The following is a 26037-nucleotide window of genomic DNA, read 5'->3' as shown; positions in this document are numbered from 1 at the left end:
TATTTGAAATATAATGACTCAAAAATCCTCCAAGATTTTTCAACTTTTAGCTTTCCCTGTTTGTTGTTTTGATTATTCTCCGACTTTTTCTATGAAGCTATTTTCAGTGCCTACAAGAAACGGAAAGCTGGGTGGACTATCCCTGGCCCAGCTGGGAGAAGAGCAGGTCATGGTCATCAGTAGCCATTCCAGGTTTCTAGGGCTAATTCAAGTGGTCTTTAGGAAAGACTGACCTGGGAGTGGTAACCCATAAGGAAGCAACTCTAATGATAAATGCCAGAGGAAAGCTGGGGACAGTCTGGTTAAGAAAGAAGAAACGGATTCAAATAGGCAGTAAGAATTAGCACGACCCAGTGATTGAATGGTGAGTGCAGTGATTGGTGTGTATTAAGGTTCTAACGAGGCAAGATTTAAAATCTAGGTCACTCGAGAGCTGGACCACTGCCATGGACCTTTTGAGTACAACTGGGAGAGGAAACTTTCCTTGTTGATCAGGGTACAATGTTTTGCAAGTATTTGTGCAAGCAGTATCTTAGCAGGTGTTCTTGTAAATGCACTTACCTTTTGTTTTTGTTTTCGTTTTTTTAGTTATTACAGGCATCCATATGGCAGTTAGGAATTAAAGGAGACGGAAGCAAAATCACGTTTGAAACAAATCTGGCAAAAGTAGCCAATTACTCAAAGAACCTTCTCCACCTCTTTTTCTCATCTGGTGTGTGGTCTTCGCCGCTCAGGCACAGTGATTCTTTTTAATGGCGCCTCTCTTCCTAGACCTTACTTTGCAAGCCTGCGGAGAACTAGCTGTCACACACACACGGAGGCCCTGGAACTCGCACTTCCACACCTTCAGATTCGATGAAGCCCCGATTTCGGGACTGCTGGCAGGCGAGCAGAAAGCACCCACGGCCGCTCCCCCCCAACCCAGCCCCTGGCCCTCGGCCGCGGCCCGCGCGTGGCGGGGCGCCGGGGCCTTCGAGGGCCCGCGACGCGGCGCACATGCCCGCGCCCGCCTCCCGCGTCGGCGAGAAGAAAGGGAGCCGGGACGCGCGGAGGCTGACCCGGAGCCTACCCATGAGGCAGCGCGCCGGCTCAACGAGCGCCCCCCCCCCCCGCCCCCCGCGCGCCCACAGCTCGGCCGCCTGCTCCGCAATGGGAGCCGCCGCCGTCGCCGCCGTGTAGTTTTCGTGCTCCTCCTTTTCCTCCTCCTCTTTCTCCTCCTCCTCAGGGCCCCAGTCAGGCCGATCCGCTCCGCTCACGGTAAGCGCCCCCCGCCCCCGCCCGCCCCCGCCCGCCCCGCGCTGCAGCAGGCAGAGGGCCTCCTGCTCGGCCTGCGCCGCCTCACTCCGGGGGCGCCGGGCTGGGGGTGTCGAGGCCGGCGCGGGTCGCCGGGAGCGCCCAGGGCGCGGGGGAGGGGACCGGCTGCGCGGCGGCGGCCGCACCGCCATCTTGCGCCGGCCCCGGCGGGGGAGGGATCGCGGCGCGACGCGGCAGCCAGCTCGGTGCGGCAGGCCGGGGCCGCGCAGGCCGCCGCCGCCTCCCCGCCCCGCCTCGCCCCCCAGGGCCTGTTTGCCGTTGGCCTGGTTTGGGCTTTTCTCTCCGGAGGCTGCCCGCTTGGTCTTCCGTACATTTTGTGCTCCTGTTTGGCGGGGACCCATGGTCCTTTCGCTCCAGCTCTCCCCCGAGTCTTGTCAGTCGTAGGCAGAGAGACCAAAGGGGGTGCTGAACTTCGAGGCCTCGGGGGCCCTGGGGCCCAGGTTCCCCCGCCCAGGTGACCAGTCATTACCCGTTCACACCCTCCTTCTCGTCAAAGGACTTCCCCGCTCTGCCCTAGACGCCCCGTTATTGTCTGCAGGAGAGGGGCCCTGAGGAGAAACGTGGACTCGATACACAATTTCCTGACTGAGCTTGCAGGTTTCACTTCGTGAGACGGAAAGAATGATCTCACGCTGAGGTTTTATCCTTCTCTAGAGAAGGAAGGAGTTCCTCCCAACTTATCTCAAGTGTTAACGCTTTTATGGAGCAATCGGCTAGAGAGGAGAAACGTCAAAGTGAACCCACTTCTGCGAGCACGGGAGACCTTCATCCCGGGGGTTCTCTTTGTTTGCCAAGAGTTGTTAGTTAAAAAAAAAAAGATATTCTGTGAACTTAAACCTGGTGTATTTATTGTTTTCAGATTTGAACTGTGTATTAAGAGTTTGACGTCTTTTAGCTGCATTAAACATAAAATGGAAACATATGAGGAGCGATTTCAAGTACAAAAGCCACCTCTCAGCAATTGTGAGGTGTCCTGCTATGGGGGATTACTGTGCCGACTCAAACTGTCTCTCAGCAGAAACCTACTGTGCCTATGACCAAGGCACTGGTTTGCTTAGAGAATTAAGTTGGGGCTGTGTGTTCTCGAGGTTTTAAAACACCAGTACAAATACCATTATAATGGTATCTTGCATTTGTAGCGGTCATTGTTACCGGCTGATACGTATCTCCTAACCCCTTTTACAGTGGTCTGTGCTGCTAGAACTGATTTTGAAGGTGAGCAAAGAGAGCTCAGAGTGAGAGGTCTTTAATGAAGTCGTGGCTAGGAAGTGATAGAGCCTTTTCTAGAAATTTTAGCTCTTCTGATTCCTCATTCAGTGCTCAATTGACTGTTTTGTGAGAATGAGGTAAGTGAGGAAAAGACCAAAGGAGGCTCACCTACAAAATTTAAGAAATACTATTTAATTGCCCCTTCGTTTGCATTTTTATTTTTGAGTTCATTTCTTAGCATTTTGTTACTTTTTATGTTTTTTCCCCCAGACATTGAAAAGTTGCATAGCCCTGTTGAGCCCTCGTACCTATCACCTAGTTTTTACAGTTGTTACTGTTTTGCCACATTTGCTTTATATACCTATCTCACAGTTATTTTTGGTGGACATTTTCAAAGCATATTTCATACATCGTGACAGTTCACACCTAAGTACTCTATGTCTTAGTATGTATATCATAAAATTAAGGCCAATTTTCTATATAACTACACTAGCATAATCATACTTAAAGTTAAGAATAATCCCTACATAATCCCTGATAATCTAATGTATGTGTGTAGTATGTATTTGCATGTTCTTCACAAGTTCCCTATTGTCCCCCAAATGTTCTTTTTAGTCATTTATTTTGGAACCAGTGTCCAGTCATGCATTGCATTTGTGTTAGTTTCTTTTTAGTGTAGTCCCTCTTTTTTTTTTTTTTTTTTTTTTTTTTTATGACATTGACCTTTTGAAGAGCCGGAGCCAGTAGGCTTGTAGAATAACCTACATTCTGTATTTTACTGACAGTTTCTTTCTCATGGGGTTTAATTGTATCGTGTATCCTCTGTATTTTATGTAAACTTGAAGTTAGGTCTAAAGGCTTGAGTAGATCAGGCTAAATATTTTTGGCAGGAATATTTCACAAGTCATGTGGTGTACTGCTCATTATACAACATCAGAAAGCACATAAAGTAGGGTTATCTTGGTAATCGTAGATTTGATCTCTTGGATAAGATGGTGACAGACTGTCTTTCCATTGTAAGCATTTCCCTTTGTAATTAACAGATAATCTATGGGGTCATATTTTGGCATTAGTATTTGATATGAATTTAACTGCAGTAATCTGGTAACAGATCTAGAGCAGTCCTCTAGAAATGGATGTTTGGAGATGAAGGAGGGGAGCAGTTTTGAAGGATAGAGCTAACTTATCTAGTTTAGGGAACTTGGAATTGCTGCTCCAGTTGGCATCAGAGCCTACGGTGGCTAGGGGAGAGGAGACAGAAAGTAGGTATCAGGCTTTCCCTCTTTTGAAAGTTTGCTCAAGACCCTTGTAGCAGTAGTGAGCTTCGAGAAATAGAAAGTTCTGGGGTAGTTTGGTGTTGAAGGACTACAAACCTCAGCATTCCCACTTCAACCCATTTTTCCAGTTAGGCTTTCTTGTCCAGTCCTGTTTCTTCAGTCCAGTGTTTTACTATTCAGCATTGGCTTTCTTAGGGTAGAGGAGGTCAAAGCAAAGGAAGAAATAATTTTGTTCCCTTCTCTCCCACACTTTTCTTTATTCAAGAGAACATTTAGAACCATACCAGGTTTCTTTTTCTTTACTAATTGGGCAGGGGATGTAACTATATGGAATAGCAACTTTTGTAAATAGAAAGTAAATGATAGTTTTAGATGACAGGAAATTGGAGATTATTGACAACATATTTTGTTATTTCAAAAGTAACTTTTGAATGATGAGAAATATTTTGACATACTCACTAATTAAATATATAGTCCTGAATAGTTTATTTTTTCCTGCTTCAGAGGACTCAAAAATATTTGATTTTTCAGTCAAGTTGTTTTAAAGATATATATAATGACTTTATTTACTTGGTAACTTGTATCAGAAGTGCGTTTGGGATTTTTATTGATTTTTGCAAGGTAGTTTTGCTTTAAGGATTCTTTTAACTCTCAATATACCAGGAAAAATAGGTATCACTTTTTATGTTCTGGATCAAAATGAACTATTTTATTTTTTTAACATTTTAAATTATTTAATATAATTTTATATAACTTATATAATTTACAGACAAAGGAGTAATGTAAAACAATTTATTAGCTTTATAATAAGGATTTAAACATAATAAATATCTTTGTATATACTTAGAAAAGTAAGAAACAGAAAGTACATTTCATGCATCTAATTAAATATGACCCCTACAATTAATATGCATCACATTTGAATGCTCTTGGCAAATACTGTAATTGTAGCATACATTTTTGGGGTTGTTGTTGTTTTTTTTAATCATCCACACAAAGAGCATCTTCCTTCATCCTTCCCACTTACACCTGTGTACAAGAATATTGTAGTTAGATGGTAAGACAGAATTCTCTTATTGTTCCCACAAGTGCTTTTCCTAGTTGCATAAGGAATGTTCTTCTTGGTAACTTACGGTTTGTAACTGAAACTTTACCCATACAATGAAGATAGTATCAGTCATAGGCCATCATCTTCAAGTCATTTTCAGGTACAGTTGACCCTTGAACAACATGAGTTTGAACTGTGCAGGTCCATGTGGATTTTCTTTTTCAATAAAAGTGCTGCAGTACTATACGATTAGCAGTTGGTGCCAACTATTACACACTGATTTTCAACTGCACAAGACTTGGTGTTCCTAACCCCTGTGTTGTTCAGCAGTCAGCTGGATAGGTTCTGACTTTCTTAATCAGTGTCTGTTCCTCGTTTAGTCTTTTTATATAATACAGCTCTCTCCAGGTTAACTTATGCAGGGTTTTTAAAAACTCATTGATGCTTGAGAACAGTACTAGTTTTTCTTAGGACAGTAAGAATCATCAAATATGTTTGAGAACCAGATTATGTGCAGTTGACTTCTCTTACTTTCCCTTTGTGAAAATTCACAAAAGTTCAACCTTGTTCTTCCTGATACTGCCAACTGAGGAAAATTTCTCGCTAGATAATACTAAGCCAATTCTGAACTATAAAAATTTGTCACCAGTTGTGTTTTTCTTTTTTAATATGTCTTTATTGGAGTGTAATTGCTTTACAATGTTGTGTTAGTTTCTGCTGTACAACAGAGTGAATCAGCTGTATGTATACGTGTATCCCCATATCCCCTCCCTCTTGATCCTCCCTCATACCCTCCCTATCCCACTCCTCTAGGTCATCACAAAGCACCAAACTGATCTCCCTGTGCTATGCAGCAGCTTCCCACTAGCTATCTGTTTTACATTTGGTAGTGTATATATGTCAGTGCTGCTCTCTTAACTATGTCCCAGCTTCCCCTTCCCCCACTGTGTACTCAAGTTCATTCTCTATGTCTGCGTCTTTATTCCTGCCCTGCCACCATAAGTTGTATTTCTGACAGAATTTTCTTTTGTCAGTTCTTGTAGTACTCTTAGTTCTGCTCTCACTCCTTTTCTGAATCACTGTGTAGATCTGCGTTTTTCAAGCTTACGGTGTTACACTGTCACACGTTGCCCAGATTTTTAGTCTGTATTTTCCAGAATTGAAGCTTGCTTGAAATGGGAAACGTTATCTGCATGTGACTAGCTCATCAGCCGTCACACATGAACCTGGAACATAGTAATTTGAGATTTCAAATACTTCTCTAATAGGTTCTTGCTTATCATTCCTTCTGGGTCTTTTTTTTGCAATGTGCATCATCAAATGCAACACTTGAAGGATTTTTTTGAAACCTTGTATGGTTTAAAATTTTGTTGAAGGGAAATGGCCCTCTTCTTTGCTTCATAGTTGCAAGGTATTTTCAGTTGTAGACTTCTAGACACCAATTAGAATAATCAATCCAATGAATTAAAAAAATTTGTACATCATCTATTTCCTTCTAGTCACCATTGTACACACATGCATTCAACACTTCTCCACTTATGAACTGTATCAAGTTAAATTTTAGCCCACAAACATGAAGGATGAAAGAATACTGTCACATGTCCTTTTAGCAAAAAAGCATGGTCTGCATTCTTGTAAAAATATTGCATGATGAAGTCCTTCCTGCTGAATGAAAATACCATATTTCCTTTTAGTTTTTAGAAATGTATTGTTCACTTGTTGATTGTTGAGTTTGAGAAAATCTATCTAGGGACTTAGTCTAACCTGCATTTAGTCTGAGATTTCCCAGATTTCAGTGTCATTATTACAGTCTGAAGTGCTTGCTGTCTACCTTTGCATTTATCTTTAGGTTCATCTAATAATTCTGAAATGTCTCCTCTGTCAGTTTTCTTCTATTACATTATGGACAGAAATAAAAAGTTCTGAGTTCATAACAGTAGTCAGTGAAAACTAAAAGCAGATGAAAGGATCTGCCACCCTAAAATATGCAACTTTGACATAAGGATTATTTTGAGCTGAAGGCAATTGAGAATCAACAGAATCAACAGGAAGCCTCTCCCCCCCACCCCACCCCCCACCCCCCATTAACTGCCTAAAAGCAGGGCATACATTTCTTTTTGTGAAGGTTTTTCCTTCACTGTACCAGGAAGGGAAGAGTGACTCTTATCTCCTAAGATGGAGAGTTGATAGTGAGATGAGTTTGCATAAACAGACCAATTAAAATAACCCTTATCTTCCATTAGTTCTACCCCATATTTCCTAATTTATTCCCCATGATTTATTGTCTCTCAAAGCCCCAATTCCCTTTCCTTTGTTAAAATAGTATACACAGCCCGAGTCTGACTGCTTCTTTGAGTTTTACTTCTTTTCTGTGAACTCCAGTATATGTAAATATTAATAAAAATTATATTTTTTTCTCCTGTTTTTTGGTCTGTTGTTAATTTAATTCATAGGCCCCAGACACTGTAACCTAAAAGGGTGGAAGTGAAAATTTTCCTTCCTGGCACAAACTACAAAGATAATGCCTTCAGTCTTCAATGCCTTTTTGGAAGCTAATGTAGTATTTTGTACCAAACAATAGGAAAACTCAAAAAAAAGAAAAGAAAGGTGAAAGATAATGCATTAGTGAAGATTTATTTCACTCTCACATTATCCTTCTAGGCAATTAAATCATTCTTCTATTTTCTTATTATTTTAGTTTTTTTAAAGCATAGTTGGGAAAAATTTATATTCAGTGGTGAAATAACATCTAGGATGATGGAATTAGCAAAATATTTTAAGGTGTAGGAAGAATAAAATCACTAAGATCCCATAATGTATCTTAGATTTATGAAAGGATTCTGTGGGCTCACATAGTAATTGTGAGATAGAATGAGCTTTATTCTATTTTAAAGTAGTAAGTAACTTTTCCCTTTGTTGTTTGAAGATCTCTAGGAAACAATGAAAGTCATAAAATGTCAGTTTTTAAAACTAGAACTGCTATGGAAAGAAAATTAAAAACTGAACCTGTGGACTCTGGTAGTATGCTGAAGGTTAATGGTTAGTTTGGATGATAAGATACAGAGTTCCACTGCTTTCCAACACTGCTTGCCTCCTACTATGATAGGTTTTTCACCCTCTTGCACTCCATCTCTAATGGAGTAAGGATTCTCCAAGGCCCTCCGTTTACCACATACCTATCTTATGAAGCTGATTTTTCCTCAGTTAATTGAACAAGGCTTTGTGTAACAGATTGAATACAGAAGCAGATAAGAGAATCCAGCTGTCTTTATGAACACAGATATTAAAATTAATTAGATTTGCAAAAATGGAAAACAATGCCACTCTCTAAATTTTTGCTTTGGAAAATACAGTTATTTTGGAAAATAAAAGCATTTGTGTTAATATCTAATGGGTTTGTTATAGTCATTTTTAAGTAAATTAATCTTAAATTTCTCAGGTTGGGTTTGTAGGGTTCATCCCTAGAAGTTAATCAACTACAGTCTTTTTTTTTTTTTTTTCTTGCCAGGGTTGATTCTTCAGCATGACAACTGCCTGAGTGCCTTTCAGTTGAGGGTTATTAACCAAAGCAGAGATCATTAGTTTATTAAATCATTTGCTCCCTGCTTCTAGGCTCTACCCTGTGTGTTTCGTTATTTTGTGGGTATTCGTTCTTAACCTTTGGCAAGTTAAAGAAGCAAAACTTGGAGGGTTTGGGAGAGGTCTGGAGATTTTAGGTATATCCTAATCCCTGTCTCCTTTGTTTACTTACTCATTTTGCTTTTCCTATTCAGGGTTTAAGGTTATCTGACTTTTAACTATACAGGATTGATGACTGCTGATAGAAAGGTCCTCATGGAACAAAAACCCCATGGAAGTGGCTTTGTTAAATTCCATGAGGAAAAATAAATAATAGATCACCCAATTGTATTGGATAGAAAAAGGTAAATAAGAAAATTGGCACTACTTTTGACATTACATGGTTAGTATTCTTGTTTTTTTGAGAAGTTATAACAAGATATCTTTCTAATCTTTCATTTCTTTTATTGTGTTTTCATGATTATAAAGTATTTCATGCTTATATTTCATCCTCGAAATAATTGCTGTTTGGAGATGGGTGGTATTATCATCATTCATCCTTTACAGATGAGGAAATTGAGTTTTAGAAAAAGTTCATTTCATTCATTGTAATACCTACTGGGTACCAGACACCACATATTCCTTTCATAAGATGTGATGCCTTCGTCTTCCCTTACTTCAGCCTCGGTCTTTCTAGCTCAGAATTACATGTTTTCTTTTTGGGTTAGACAGTGCAAGCCTGGCAGCACAACCTCTGGTGGAAGTACCAGCTCCTAGAGCATTTTGCCTATTCTGTGCCTCACTGCATTCTGGAAGCTTCTGGTATTATGATAACCCAGCTTTTCATGTATTGGTGAAGAGTTGTTGAGGAGTTTGGAATTGATAAGTGACACAATAAAAGCATTGTTTTAGGAAATTGTTTATTTGGTCGTTCTGTATTGAATGGATGAAAGCAGATAGATCCCGATGCTGAGAGATAGTATAAAGTGAATCTTATAAAGTAAATCTTTTGCTATAGGTGTGAGGTTCTGAGGACCTGAACAAGTACTTATGAATGGAAAGGCAAGGTTGCTTATGGGAAATATTTTAAAGGAAGAGTATAGGACTGGGGAATTGATAAGACATGATGCTTGAAAGAGGGAAACATTGAAAAAAACTGCAGAAGGATGACAGTTACATTTGTAGAAAAAGAGAAATGCAAAAGTAGAACTAATTGTTAAAAATTGAGGTAAGATTAACCTAACGTAAAATTTACCATTCTGACCATTTTAAAGTGTACAATTCAGTGGCATTTGGTATATTCATAATGTGCAGTTATCAGTACTATCTAATCCCAGAATATTCTGTTTCTCAAACCCTTATTCATTAAGCAGTGTCTCTCCCTTCCTCTCTCCCCCCAGCCCCTGGCAACCACTGATCTGCTTTCTGCTCTATGGATTTGCTTATTGTGGGCATTTTATATAAATGGAATCATATAATATGTGACTGACTGCTTTCACTTTGCATGATGTTTTCAAGGTTCATCAAGTTGTTATGTATATCATATTGTCACAGATACCATCTTTTTAAAATTCCCTTGTATGGATATATTGCATTTTGTTTATCCATTCATCAGTTGATACACATTTAGCTTGTTTCTACTTTTTGGCTATTATTAATAATGCTGTAGAACTAATTTTTGAGGGAAAGTTAATGTTCAGTTTTGGAAATATCAAATTTCAGCTGAGTTTAAGTATGCATGTAGCAGTTTTCAGTAGTTAAGAGATGAAGGACTGAAACATAGTTGAAAAGTTAAGGTTGGAAGTTAATATTTGATGATTTTATAGGCTGCTATTGAGAACCAGTAGCTAAGACTGTGGAGTTTATTAGATCTGCCTTTTAGGGAACAATTTGTGTAGGGCTAGGATCTAAACTTCATGGAACCTGATTTTGCATTGTTTAAAGAGGAAGAGAATATGGAGAATCTGTAAAGAGTTAAAAAGAAGAGATGGATGGAGAACCAGTCTATTGGCATACAGAAAATTACTGAGGAGGATGTCTTAAGAAATTGAGTTAGGACTTCCTTGCTGGTCCAGTGGTTAAGGCTCTGTGCTTCCATTGCAGGGGGCACAGGTTTGATCCCTGGTCAGGGAAATAAAATCCCGCATGCTGTGCGGCATAGCCATAAATAAATAAATAAATAAATAAATAAATAATAAATAAATAAATAAATAAATAAATAAATAGTTAAAAAAAGAAATTGGGGTAAAATAGATGCAAGATAAGGAAACTGAAAATGGAAGAAAGGGTTATTTAATTTGTCTGTTGGAAAGATTATTGGGATCTTAAAATGGATACCTTTAGCAGAATACTGTGTGGTAGAAAATGTAGCTGTCCTGCTGTGCTCAGCTTAGTTTTGACTGACAGAGTGGGTGGTGATAACTACAGTAAATGGTCTGCAGCCTGGATCAGGATCAGCAGGAGGTTTTACAATACTTGGACCAAGTGGAGATGGTGCAAAGAGAGATTCCCCATACCTTGTAAAGAACAGTTTCTTTTACCAGTACATAGCAGCTTTTAATGACTTTGTTGATTTAGATTGCTTTGTGGATTTAAGTAGTCTGCTCAGGCACCGGCTTTCTACTTAGTGATATTACATTAAAATTTTTTGTGTTAACAGAAATGTTAAAATTCTAAAAAGTTGGTTTGTCATGATTTGATAGTTGAGATGTTTGCTCTGAATCAGTATCTATTAAGTAGATCTGTTGATATCATTGGGAGTTCTGAGTTAAACCATCAAACAGGCTTACTTATTAAAATGCAATTTATATTGTTTATTTAAAATTATCAGGGAATTCCCTGGCGGTCCAGTGGTTAGGACTCTGCTTCCACTGCTGGGGGCCTGGGTTCAATCCTTGGTCAGGGAACTAAGATCCTGTATGCTGCTTGGGTGGCCAAAAGAAAAAAAAATTATCAACTATTACTCTTTTTTTCAGGAATTTACTTGCTTTGAATAAACTCAAGAATTACATTTTGGTTGTTGAGCTTCAAACCAGCTGCTTCATTCATTACATTGTACTTGACAGTTTTTAGAAAATATTTGGATATAGCAGGTAGATTACTAAAATTCTTTATTTCTGATTCCAAAAGGAACTTTCATAATTCAGCATTCTCAATTAGGGCAGTTTTTTTTACTGAAATAATAACAAATCCCCATTTTCTTTCAGTCGAGGCAAAAAATTTACATATTCTAGATGAATATGTTTACAGTATTAGTGTTGGAAGGACCCTTGGGGATCTTGAAAGTGACCATTTTCAATTGCATAATGCTTGAATTTTTCATATTTTTCTTTGGTGATCTATCATATCTCAAGTTCATCTCATTTCCTGATACTTTAACTGCTGATTGTTTTGTTCTTACATGAAGTCTGCCTCCCTGTTATTTTAGGCTTTTTCCTGGTAGAGGCAGATAGTATGTGACTGAAATCTCTGGCCTTTGAGGTGCCTGGGTTTGAATCCTTGCCCTAGCACTTAGTTGTGTTACTTTGGGCAAGGTAGTTAACCTCTGTAATTCAGTTTCCACCCCTGTAAAGCAGGAATACTGATAGTGTCTGCCTTGTAGAGTTTTTTGAGGATTAGGCGAAATAATGCATATATTTATTTAATTAGCAATTGGTAATGATACTTGTTATAAATAATAACATAATTATTGTAACTTATAGTAGTTTATGTGATGAATTAAGTAGTTGTATTGAAGCTCAAGCTAGGAATGTAATTCCCTAGTTTACTCAGAACAATTAAATATTAGCAGTATCGTTATTGTTATTTTTATCACTTGAGCCACAAGGAACAAGTCAGCCTCTTGCCTTTTTTCTTATAACAAACTTTACAATATCTGTTTTCACTTCTGCTACCCCTGCCCCACAGTGTCATGTTTTTTCTAGGGTAGATATATTAGTCCTTTGACCTATGCAGAGCTTTAATTCTAATTCCTTGTAGTGGACATCTGTCGTTTTTGCTACTCAACATCCATTCACTCTTACCTCCCTAACCTTGGTAACATATGTCTTCATTTTCCTTTAGGGAACCATGCCCTCCTCCAGTATTTATCTTTTATCTTGTGGTTGTTGTGTTCCCCCCACCTTTGGGTCTCTGGTACCAGGAGGATCAATAATGATTGGTTCAGGGAAGGGCATATGACTTTAGCCAAGCCAGTCAACTCCAATCAGAGCTGATCCCCTTAACATTGTCCTGGTCTTGAATATTGGAAGGTGTTAAGTTTAGCTGCTATAGTCATTCACAATGGGAGGACACAATTTCTTAGGATAGAATCAGAATAGAGGAAGTGAAGCCTAGGGATGGAGAGAGAAAAAACAGGTTTACACATCCTTGTTTAAAATGTGCCTACAGCTAATTCTGTAAATGAGCCAATAAATTCTCTTTTGCATAAGCCAGTTTAAGTTGGATTTTCTTTCTGTTACTTAAAAGTTGAAGGAGTCATAGCCAATACACTGTTCCAAGTGGGGATTGATTAGGACAGAATAGAATAAAACCACCATCTCTTTGATTTTAGACTCAAATTCTGTTATTTTTTTTAGTGTAAATTATAAATTTATTTCCTTATTGGCTGCGTTGAGTCTTTGTGGCTGCGTACAGGCACTCTCTAGTTGCGGGGGGGGGGGGGCACTCCCCACTGTGGTGCTTAGGCTTCTCCTTGGAGTGGCCTCTCCTGTTGCTGAGCACAGGCTCCAGGCTCAGCAGTTATGGCACACAGGCTTAGCTGTTCCGAGTCATGTAGGATCCTTCTGCACCAGGGATCAAACCTGTGTCCCCTACGTTGGCAGGCAGACTCCCAACTACTGCGCCACCAGGGAAGCCCTCAAATTCTGTTATTTTGACACTGTATCACAAGTCTGATTGTATCGTTCCTGCTTAAAATCCCCTCAGTGGCTTTCCAGTTGCTCTTAGGGTAAGGACACAATTCCTTAACATGGTCTCTAAAGTGCTGCATTGTTTGACTGCTATTTTACCTACCGTTGTATACCGTCTTGTCCTCTTTTCCAGTCACAGTGGTTTCTTTTCACTTTCTCATATTTGCTGTGCCATAGATCTTTTGCACATACTGTTGTTTTTGTGTGGAATGCTTTCTTCCCTCTCCTGTTGGCCTAGTTAACTCTAACTCATTCTCAAATAACAATTAATCATTGCTTTCTTAGGGGAGACAGTTTTGATTATGCTATCTAGACCTAATTTCCTTACTCTGAGTTTTAAAATTCCTTGTCCATAGCCTTCATAGCACTTGTCACTGTCAGTTTAATCTGTTTGTATGAGTGTTTTGTCCCTGAATCTAGAGTGTAAACTTCATGATTGTATTCCTGCCTGGTACAATATCTGACACACAGTGCATGTTTAATAAGTTTACTTTTTTCTTAAGATTTTTCTTTTTTTCTTTTTTAATGTGGACCACTTTTAAAGTCTTTATTGAATTTGTTACAATATTGCTTCTGTTTTATGTTTTGGTCCTTTGGCCCTGAGGCATGTGGGATCCTAGCTCCCTGGCAGGGATTGAACCTGCATCCCCTGTTTTGGAAAGTGAAGTCTTAACCACTGGACTGCCAGGGAAGTGCCTAAATATACTTTCTAAATGAATGGACTTCAGACTTACAGGTTCTCTGGTAACTAAAACTGATAAGTAGTATATCTGCAGTTTATATTTTTTGTAAATTTTGGGTTTTGAGCAAACACAAAACTAATTTTATGCTAGATTTTACCATTCATCCTACTTTGCTCAGATCTTTTGTCCCATTTGTTATTTAACATGCATTATACTATTTACTCATCTGTAAATGTAATCTGTACACAGTATGGCCTTTATCCAAATTATTGCTGTGAATATTGTCCTTTGTTAAGACATATAAGGCATTGGAGTGCCCTTCTTTTCCCTGAACCATAACCCTATCTGTATCTTCAATCAGGATTATTATCCACTGCATCACCTACCAAACTCTGATGAGGGGGGTTAGGGCTAGGGCAGGGGAAGGGGTAGGATTCATACTTTTTACTCTACACACTTCTGTATGTTTGAGTCCCCTTTTAATGAGCATTTTTACTTAAAAAAAAAAACCCACTAATGAAAACATCTTTCTTTTTGAGATTAATGGGTATGTTTCTTCCATGGTGGGGCGTTTCCAAATCCCTCAGCTAGATGTGATTATTTTTTTTCAACCCCTAACCTAGAGACTCAGCCTTTTTGGTTCATAGACCCTTATAACAATTTGATGCCCCCAGAAAATGTATAAGTGTGCACAAAATTTTGCACAGTTCGTATTTCCATGGTTTCCTCAGCACCGTATCAAGAACCTCTGCTATACCATTTCCAATTTTTATTTTTATTTTTTTTTGTTGGAGTATAATTGCTTTACAATGTTGTGTTAGTTCCTGCTATACAACAGAGTGAATCAGCTATATGTATACACATATTCCCTCCCTCTTGGGTCTCCCTCCCACCCCACCCCACCTATATAGGTCATCACAGAGCACAGAGCTGAGTTCCCTGTGCTATACAGCAGATTCCCACTAGCTATCTGTTTTACACATGGTGATGTATATAAGTCAATCCTAATCTCCCAATTTGTCCCACCCTTCCCTTTCCCCTCTTTGTCCACATGTCCTTTCTCTATGTCTGTGTCTCTGTTCCTGCCCTGGAAATAGGTTCATCTGTACCATTTTTCTAGATTCCACATAGATGTGTTAGTATACGATAATATACAATATTTGTTAATATACAATATTTGTTTTTCTCTTTCTGACTTACTTCATTCTGTATGACAGACTCTAGGTCTATCCACATCTCTACAAATGACACAATTTTGTTCCTTTTTATGGCTGAGTAATATTCCATTGTATATATGTACCACATCTTCTTTATCCATTCATCTGTCATTGGACATTCCAATTTTTATTATTACAGCTACCATGCCCGGTTTTGTATGATATTTATATATTTATCATAATCCCCCTACCAGATAGTTGCTTCAGCTAGGGACTTTTTTCATATCCTATGCAGCACTGAGGATTGTGCCTTGCATTAGATAGAAAATGATTAAGTGTATTATTTTTTAAACTCTTAATTATTTGCATTATTATGTATTTTTATTGTCTTTAGAAAATCTGATTGAGCTTACTAACTTGGTTTTTGCTTGTAGTGGAGGTAAAAGAACCCTTTTCCTTTATCCTCATAGGTGAAGTGCCTGGGATCTGCAAATTAAGTTGATAAATGATAGATTGATAGGAGAAAAGGTGTACAAATTTTATTTGATGTTAGTATTTTAATTCTTATGTAAGTGGAGGTCTTCATCCAAAAAAAATGAAGACCCCAAAAAGGTGGTTAGACATGGAGGCTTATATACCATTTCTTAAAAGATGATAAATTTGGGGAAAAGTGACAGGTCAAAGGAAAAGGGGTTTGGGCTTCTAGGAGTGGTAAATTGAGGGAATGTACACATACGAGGGAAACTAATGGATGATAAGGGCTATTTTAGTAAGATTTGTTTGTGCAACCCCATCTTGATGCTGACTTTCTGTCTCCAATGATAATGGTAGTTTTTCCTCCTCCTAGAATGGGAGAGGGGAAGGGGAAGACCTTCACAATGGGAAATGTAAGTCCTGCTTTTAGACAGATAGGAGGAGGGCAGAGAGCTCTTTCTGTGTTTCCTGCTTCTTAATTGCCAAACTGGCATATTTTGATCCCCTACAGGCTTTAAGTTATCCATCTGGATTTCTCCTGATTTCAGAGAATTAAAGTGTTAATTCTTTGATTACCTACCTTCAGAGAATAAAGTTTTTTCTATAAATGAGGAGGTGGACAGGAGAAGCTGATCTAATTGCTTTTTAAGCCTTATTCTTGGAAATAGCTGGGAAATAACCTCTTTCAAGACCTGGATTTTACCTATCCTTATTCTGATCTCATTTGTAGGCCATTTCTTTCAAGGCTGAGTCCCAACCCTTCCCCTTCTGTATTTGCATCTTTACTCTTAAGATTCCTGAATGAATCATCTTTTTTTTAATTGACATTTGAAATTTTTGGTTTATTTAAAAAATAAAACTATGTATATCTATATTCTCCCTTTTTAAGGTCCTTTTCTCCCTTTTTTGAATTGACCATTTCCAGAAGGCAGTATTCTACTTCAAATAAAAATTAGAGTCTTTCAGAAATTGGGTGAGATTTGATGAAATATCTTCTAGAGTTTCTGTAACCCCCCACTATTTTGTCTGCAGTATTTTAGCTGCTAGTGATTAGATGCTTTCAGCTGTGCATTTTGTGTGGTTGGAATGCGCACTTTTTAAGAATAACTCTGTGGTTTTTAACAGTAACAACCAGACTGATTCTGAAAAAGATAGATGCTTAGTTTTCTAACAATAAAACAAATAAAAGCCATAAAAGGAAATACCGATTTAAAATTTCATCTGCTTAATGTTTTTAAATAAAAATTATAAGTTTATTTATAAAATTTCATATTTAAATACCTGAATATTATGAAATCAGATTTTTGTGGGTGTGTCTTTCAATTATATACAGGTTTATTGCTTATGATTTAAGATTTCTATTTGTGTGACTTGTCTTAGAATGCCAAAGTAGACATGATCATTCTCTGCTTTTCTAATCCTGTTAAAATTAATTTCCATGATGGAATCAATAGGTAATGGATACTAAGTGATAAAAAAACTGGAGTTTTAAACATGACTCTTCTTCCTCAAAAGACTGTATGGCTTTAAGATAATGAACATTAAATTAAAATTAATTTTCTAGTATCTCCTTGAGATAGTGGGGATTCTTGAGAAATCATAAAACCAGCGTTGGAAATATTAGATTGTTACTCATAGTGAAGAACCCACTTTGAATCCTTAGAACTCATTTGGGATTAGAATTCTAAAATTATAGACCTCCATTTCAATATGCCATTAATGACAAAGACTAAAGAATTATTTATAAATTGAATTAGAACATAAACCAAAGCTTTAAAGTCAGTGGAATGACTTGAATGCCTGATTTCTTGGGAAATTTGTGAAAGGAGAAAAGTGAGAAATCAAACTTTTTTGAACAATGTTCCATGACCCTGTGTCATCCAAATCATTCCTCTGAAAAACTCTTCTAATTATATAAGCAAAATTGTTAAAGGTTTAATGTTTCTTATAGCTAGCATATTAATCTTAGACTGAATTTATGTTAGTTGAACTTTATTTTTATGTATTATTTTGAATATAAATTTGCACTAAGGCTTCCTAGGTGGCGCAGTGGTTAAGAATTTGCCTGCCAATGCAGGGGACACAGGTTTGATCCCTACTCCAGGAAGATCCCACATGCCACGGAGCAACTAAGTGTGCCACAACTATTGAGCCTGCCCTTTAGAGCCCGCAAGCCGCAACTGCTGAAGCCCATATACCTAGAGCCCATGCTCTGTAACAAGAGAAGCCACAGCAATGAGGAGCCCGTGCACCACAACAAAGAGTAGCCCCGCTCACCACAACTAGAGAAAGCCCACATGCAGCAATGAAGACCCAACACAGCCAATAAATAAATAAATTTTTTAAAAATTGCACTATTTGAAATGATTATATTAATTTTTGTTTCACATTTTCCCTTTTATGTTAAGTTACTCATACCTGGTTTTGGTGTTGCCAGCTTCTTGGTTACTAATGTAACCCCCAATTAAAACTATAGTTTTTATGATGAGAAAAAAAGATTATAATGTGATTTCTTGGATTATTTCTTTGAATAACTCTAACTTTTGGGGTCTAGTTAGATGGAGAACTTAACCATTTACCTTATTCTTCACATTCACTTTTGTATTCTACTTACCACCTACTCATTTTTGAAAGTGATTTTTTTAGAAATTAAATCATGGGGATGCATATAGAATTGAAAGTGCTTTAAAAAATGGAAATGGTGTAAGACACTATCCAAATGTTAATTTTTGTATGTTGTTATTTTTTAATTAGATACTTATTTTATTCTATAAGATTAGTAGCGTATAATTTAAGTGTTGTTAAATTGTAGGTGTGTGTTATGTGCATATGAGGGTTTAACATTTTTTATGTTAGTGTTTTAACTAGTTTATAAATTTTTTTTTAAAAGATGAAAATAGGATAGATTTGACAGCCACGTTCCAGAAGGTTTCTTTATAAAGCTAAACTTTTATTATGAGGAATCTACTGTAATGAAGATCTTATATGGGACTTCCTTGGTGACACAGTGGTTAAGAATCAGCCTGCCAATGCAGGGAACACAGGTTTGATCCCTAGTCTCGGAAGATCCCACATGCCTCGGAGCAGCTAAGCCTGTGTGCCACAACTGCTGAGCCTGCGCTCTAGAGCCTTTGGGCCACAACTATTGAGCCCATGTGCCACAACTACTGAAGCCCATGCGCCTAGAGCCCGTGCTCTGCAACAAGGGAGGCCACTGCAATGAGAAGCCCCTGCACCACAACAAAGAGTAGCTCCCACTTGCTGCAATTGGAGAAAGCCTGCATGTAGCAATGAAGACCCAAAGCAGCCAATAAATAAATAAATAAAATTTTTAAAAAAGATCCTATATGGCAAAATGATTTCTAAATGCTCAGCTGGTAGCTTATAAATTTCAGTATAATAATGGAACTGTGATCAATTCTTAGAGTTCTTTAAAATGGGATTTAGCCCAGAGATAGAAGTGGTTAAGATTTATTGAGTGCTTTCTGTGTGTCAGGCACTGAGCTATGTGCTTTATGTATATTATCTCCTTTTAATTTCCATTATAACTGTGAAATGTTATATGTACACACATGTATGCATATATACGTGTGTGTGTGTGTGTGTCTGTGTATGTAGGCAAGGCACAGAGATTAACTAACTTGGCCAAGGTCATACAGCTAATAAGTAGTTGAGTAAGAGTTTGAACCTATTATTCTTCACCAAATTTTACTGTTTATGGTTAATAAATGTTTTAAAGTATACAGTAAAGTATAAAAAGCTGAATTAAGGTTTAGAGATCATTCAGTTGAACTAAGAGCTGAGACCCAGCATTGTAAAGTGACTTGACTGAAAGTTGTGGCAGTGCTGGGGCTATGACTTGGTTCTTCTGGCTTCTAGCTTGGTACTCTTTTTATGTGTAGACTCTACAGCTGTGGATTGTGGAGTGGCTTAATTTTCCCCTTATCAGAGAATATATAGGACTAAATGCATTACCTTTCTTATTTAACACAGTGACATTGCATCAGGTGATACCTATCAATGGCTAAAAGCAGAATTTTCAAACAGTTAAAAATTTAGACTCCACATTTCCTTTGACTTAATTTTTTTTTGTAGGAAAAAATCTTTACAATTTAATTTTAGATATATAAAATCTGAAACAAAAAATAAAGTAGGAATTATATTTATGTGAGCAGTCTTTAAAAGTCAATGAATTATAATCTAAAAAACCTTGAAGTCATTTACTTGGAATTCATTTAGAAACAAGTGTATTAAACATGGTCGTATAATTTCTACCTGAGTCAGTAGCTGAAGTGTAGTGTATTCTCTTTCTGACTGTTTTGGAGCCACCTCTGAGCTGCAGAAGCTGTTGAAACCTTTCAGAGCTTTGAGATCCCCACTGCATACCTTTGTTGGATATTTCACTTCAGTGGCAGCTGCTTTAACCTTCATAGAATTGCATGCCTTACCACTAACATTCTGAAAGGGTGACTTGAGAGAGATTTTTATGGTGATAGTTTTAGCATGCTCCAGTGGCTGACATGCCAAAGGAATCCATGAAAGTGTTTGTTTATTAGTCAGAATGAAATACAGCAGTGACTCTTTAGACCAGCATTATCCAATAGACATGCTCTGTAGCTGCACTGTCCAATGCAGTAGCCATCAGCCACATGTGACTTTGAGCATTTGCAATGTGGTTAGTGAAACTGAGGAACTGAATTTTAAATTTTATTTAGTTTTAATTAAACTTAGTCATATGTGGCTAGTGGCTACTGTATTACACAGTGCAGCTTTTGGCTGAATTACAGTTCTAATTGCCAACTTTTTAGTGTGTTTGCTAGTGTATCAATTGAGGTTCCTAAGTAGCTACTGTGATCCTCAGGCTTTGGAAGTAGGTTATCTTAAAGTCATCTTTATAGTCTCAGCCAGTGGATATCTTATTCATATGGACAAGTCATTTATTAATTGAATATTTGTAAATTGAATACTAATTTTAAAGTTTCGCTAAATGATACTTATATGATCATTTAACAAATATGTTATATATGAGTCTCATAAGCTGTGTAATTGAGGCCCTTGAAGAATATTCTGTATTCTTGGTACTAGGAGGCCCTTAATGCTGAGCAAGAATTGTCATGTATCTAATTACAAACCACTGATGTTAGTTTAGGGGCAAGCTACAACTATTCAAATAATTGAGTTAAAGAGACCTCATAACTTGCTGAATTACTTGAACACAGTATTCACTAGAGTCTCTTTATTTATTTATTTATTTTATTGGCTGTGTTGGGTCTTTTTTTTGTTGTGCGTGGGCTTTCTTTTAGTTGCGGTGAGTGCGGACCACTCTGTTGCGGTGTGCGGGCTCCTCATTGCTGTGGCCTCTCTTGTTGCAGAGCACAGGCTCTAGGCACGTGGGCTTCAGTAGTTGCAGCATATGGGCTCAATAGTTGTGGCGCATGGGCTTAGTTGCTCTGAGGCATGTGGGATTTTCCTGGAGCAGGGATCGAACCTGTGTCCCCTGCGTTGGCAGGCAGATTCTTAACCATTGCGCCACCTAGGAACCCCTAGAGTCTCTTTTAATAGTAGTTTAAATATTTGTAACAATAATTCCTGAAGTTAAAATAATACTTTTTTTTCCTGTGGACTAATTCAATCCAAATAACTTGGAAATTAAAAAGCAGGAAAACTTGCTTTCATCAGCCTGAGAATTATGAGGAATGTGAAGATTGTATTAGCTGTGTATCTCAATATTTTAGGTTTCTGTCATCTAATTTTTTACTTTTTTTGCTTTATAACTAAAAGTTTTTTAAAATTTGTTCCAGAAAACAAATTCGTATTTTAAGTAAGGCAATTCAGATTTTTTAATGTTTATTCTAACAGCATTTGTTTTGAATTATAGACATACTAGGTTGTAAGTTTTTTGAAGCAAGTACTGTGACTTAGTTATCTTTGTTTTTTCCCTAGAACTTAGCACATTACCTTACATACAGAAAGCAGTGAATATTAGTTTGAGTAGTTATTTTTTGACTGAATTAATCTATGATGAAATACTATATCCAGCTAATTTTTTTCCTTTTAAGTTCATTGATTACAAAACCCAGAAAAATATAAACTATAAACTAAAATTTATTTAGGATTATGTTTTCTTATGGAAGTAATTATATTTATATCCAAAATGTGAAGAATAGATAACAAAGATTGTCACTTAACATCTGAAAATTCAGATTTACTAAAACAGTACATTGTGAGGCGATTATTCATTTTTACACAAGGATACTGTTAAAAAACTATTTGTAATTTAATAATTTCAGACTTCTTCATATAGGGCTTAATAAAATCACTGTTTTACTTAATAAATTTGGGTTCATTCAAGAATAAACCAATTATGCAGAGCCAGTTAAATGTTTATGTTAAACTTATCAAACTTAAAAAATTGAGCTTTTTATAGGAAAAAAGATTAAGTATGTGTATATTTAATTTATTGAAATCCACTTTAATACTAGGTATCTTTATCTTATAGGAAGGAAAACCGAGATATAACTTGCTGCCTGTGTGGAGTCACATGGTGAGTTTGAAGATCAAAATTAGATCCAAGAATTTCTGAATCCCAGGTTTCACGTTTCAATATTTGGCTTTACTCAAAGTGAGTCATAAAATGACTGATATCATGTGTTAGTACTTGGATGACGATTTACAGAAAGTCAACTCTTCAACTTGATTGGCGACAACCCTTTTCAGCCAAAAGTAAGTGTTGCTGCCATGACTGATACTAGTATATGTGGCTTTTGTACTGGTAACTTTGCTTCAGGAGAAAGGATGAGAGGTAGGCACGTTTCCTTAAAGACAAAAACACTTAAAATTGTTAAGGTAACAAATGCTCACATGAAAAGAAATAATGTAGGGACTTCCCTGGTGGTCCAGTGGATAAGACTCAGTGCTCCCAATGAAGGGGGACTGAGTTTGATCCCTGGTTGGGGAACTGGATCCCACATGCATGCTGCAACTAAGAGTTCTCATGCCACAACAAAGATCCTGCGTGCCTCAGCTAAGACCCAGCGCAGCCAAATAAATAATAAATATTAAAAAAAAAGAAATAATGTAAATTAAAATATGAGTAAAGTAGAAATGAAATGTTTTCTCTCTATGCCCAGTAATAGCTACTATTATTAGTTTGGTATACATAATCACGTATGTTTCTTTTATGCATAGACAAAAACTAATTATTTCTAAAAAAGTTGTAAAGCTGTCATGTATCTTCAAAAATTTTTTTCTCAACAATATATCCTGTATATACTGACAGTGGCAGTGCCATGCTAAAAAGAGGGAGGAAGACCTTTGTCTTCTGCATGAGTTTGGTAGGGCTGCCATAACAAAGTATCATAGACTGGGTGGCTTAAACAACAGAAATTTATTTTCTCACAGTTCTGGAGGCTGGAAGTCTAAGATCAAGGTGTTGGTAGGGTTAGTTCCCTTTGAGGGCCATGAGGTAAGAATCTGTTCTGGGCCTCTCTCCTTGACTTATAGATGGTCATCTGCTTCCTTTGTCTTCAGTTGGTCTTACCTCAATACATGTATCTGTGTCCTGATCTGCTCTTCTTTTTTTAAAAAAATAATTTATTTATTTCGGCTGTGCCAGGTCTTAGTTGGAGCACACAGGATCTTTGTTGTGGCACTCAGACTTCTTAGTTGCGGTATGTGAACTCTTAGTTGCGTCATACATGTGAGATCTAGTTCCCGGACCAGGGATCGAACCATGACCCCCTACATTGGGGGTGCAGAGTCTTACCCACTGGACCATCAGGGAAGTGTCCTGATCTGCTCTTCTTTCAAGGACACTGGTCATAGTGGATTAGTGCCCACCCTCATAACCTCATTTTAACTTAATTACCTCTTTAAAGACTCTGCCTCCAAATATAGTCACATTGTGAGGTACTGGTGATGAGGACTTCAACATATGAATTTTGGAGAAACACAGTTCAGCTCTTAACATATACCAACTGGAAATAAATGATACTTTTATTATTAGTATACAGTGGGTTTCCCTAATCTTTTAAAATTAGGCCATGCTTGACTTTACCTCATTTCCTAGTTCATAGATTATTATATACTGTGTCCCTACTGCCTATCTAATATGTAGAGGGAAACAGACTGTCAAGGAGCTCATTTTGGCCTAGTGAGTTTAATCATTTGACTTGAAAAACTTTATATCATTAGTATAACAGTATAATTTAGAAAAAGAAAGGGATCATTTCATAATGTTCATGACATTTGGAAAAATTAGAAGGCCTTTTATTTATTTATTTTTTGGTAGGTGGACTACTAAACATTTAAATAATGTTAGGCTAGGAAATGATTTGTGACATATATTTATGGAAGGGAAAATTCTTTTAAATATGTAAAAGAATGGCCTCTACTTTAATAAGGTATTTCCTTTGTATGCCATCCCAAAAGCACTGTTTCAATTAGTACTATCTTTTAAAACTGTAGTAGAACATTGTCTTAATTTTGAGTCAAAAGAGAAGTGGCATTGCTTTAGTATAATAAAAAATAACTTTAGAAGTGACTACATTTAAATGATAAAGATATCATTGTCTAAGCCAGAACCCTGGAGCCCTGGAGGTTTTTTTTCTTTTGTAGTCTTCTTTATATATCTAGCTAAGCATCACTTAGTATCTATCTCCATTGCTGTTACTTTAGTTTAGACCTTCAGTACTTTCTCTTTTTCCCCTCCTCCCCTCTTCTTATTCTTCCTTTTTCTCCTCCATCTTAGCTTAAAGTAAAATATACACAATTTAAAAAATCAAACAACCTAAAAAGGCTTTAAGGGGTTTAACCTCAGTTTCTTGAAGAGTGCATATGTGCATATGTAGGTGTGCTGTCTGTTGCATAGTCAATTGTAACCATTTTCTAGTGATGTTTGTCATGAGGATTTTTGCTTTCTTACAGCTATGCCTCCCTTCCCTCTAAATATCTCCGAGTAAAAAAAAAGTCAAATCTGTATTTGATATTTTCATTCCATGACCATATAAATACCGTTCACTGACGAGCATGGTAATATGCTATTAATATGCTATTATATATAGAATAGTACACGAGGGGATACATTTTTGTTCTTTCTTTTGTTGGTTTATCCAGCAGTTAATACTTTTCATTTTTTTTAATTTGCTAACTGTTATTAAAGTTTATAGCTAAATCTTCTCACACTCTTAAGAGCCTCTCAATTCAGTTTTCTATATGGTAAAACTTGTTAGGTAGTCTAAAAGTTTATATTTTAATCATCTTTTCTTTGGCCTCCTAGAGACATTCCTCCGGAAGGTACTGTTCTCCTGAATTAGTGTGGACTGGTTGTTCTCTAGGCCTACTGAACTTTGTTGTCCTGGGACTTTGTATTGTGTTGAATGCCATGTTTTCTTCATCCCATGTCTTCCTCTTTCTTGATTGAGTCTAACGTTTTGATGGATTCTATAGTAGCTTCCTGAGAAAGGGTGCCTGGAAAGTAAATCTTGTGTGATGTTGCTGGTCCGTACTCTCACACTTGAAGAACAAGTTTGAATTCTAAATTTAAAAATAATTTTGGTAAAAATTTAAAAGTATTACTTTACTGTCTTCTAGTTTCTGTTATTATTGTTGATCTTTTGTATATGACCTATTTCTTCCCCCCAGCCTCAGCCCCTGCAGATCTGAGGATATTCTCTTTATCTTTTCTGTTCTGAAATTTGGTAATGGTATGTCTTGGCATAACTTTTTTCTTGATTGTTGTACTGAGTATGAGTGGGATCTCTCAACCAAGAGATTGTCTTCTGATCTAGGAAATTTTCTTGCATTGTATCTTTGATAACCTACCCCTGCTTTTGCTCTATTCTCCTTCTGTAAATTTTATTAGGTGAGAGTTGTACCTTTGAAGTTGATTTTCTAACAACCTTGTGTTCTCTATTTTGTTTATATATATATGTATATACACATTTGTGTGTGTATGTATGTATATATATATAAGTATATTTTTTCCTCTCTTCATTCCACCTCTGAGGACATTTTGATTTTTTTTTTTAACTGAATTAAAAAATTTTGGCATATACATTTTTAATCCTGTTTTTGTTTTCTGAGCATTACTTTTTTTTTGTAGATTCAATTTTTTTTTATAAAGTCTGTTTCTTTCTCTTTGACTTTATTATTTATTTATTTATTTTTAAGAATTCACTTATTTGCTGCATTGGGTCTTTGTTGCTACATGCGGGCTTTCTCTAGCTGTGGCGAGTAGGGGCTACTCTTTGTTGCAGTGCGTGGGCTTTTCATTGTGGTGGCTTCTCGTTGCAGAGCACGGACTCTAGGCGCATGGGCTTCAGTAGTTGTGACACGTGGACTCAGTAGCTGTGGCTCACGGGCTTTAGAGTGCAGGCTTAGTAGTTGTGGCCCATGGGCTTAGTTGCT

General features: G+C 37.3%; 1 protein-coding gene across 8 annotated transcripts in view; it reads left to right on the top strand.

Moving 5' to 3' along the window:
• Positions 1-1132: 1132 nt before the first annotated feature.
• The window catches only part of ZNF280D (zinc finger protein 280D), a 112675-nt gene continuing 87770 nt past the window's right edge, over positions 1133-26037 (top strand). For 6 of the 8 annotated variants that reach the window (XR_009051389.1, XR_009051388.1, XR_009051390.1 and 3 more), the window contains exons 1-2: positions 1133-1257; positions 22130-22353. Coding sequence is in view for 4 of the 8 variants with exons in the window: in XM_057722442.1 (XP_057578425.1) it covers positions 22293-22353 (61 nt within the window). In the remaining 4 variants the exon portion in view is untranslated. Of the gene's footprint in view, positions 1258-8621; positions 8772-22129; positions 22354-26037 lie in introns of all 8 variants that reach the window. The other 2 variants (XM_057722440.1, XM_057722441.1) reach the window with 2 other exon arrangements.

Source organism: Hippopotamus amphibius, chromosome 2 (assembly GCF_030028045.1).
Source record: "Hippopotamus amphibius kiboko isolate mHipAmp2 chromosome 2, mHipAmp2.hap2, whole genome shotgun sequence".
Taxonomy (NCBI): Eukaryota; Metazoa; Chordata; class Mammalia; order Artiodactyla; family Hippopotamidae; genus Hippopotamus; species Hippopotamus amphibius.
This window is presented reverse-complemented; position numbering and strand designations above follow the sequence as displayed.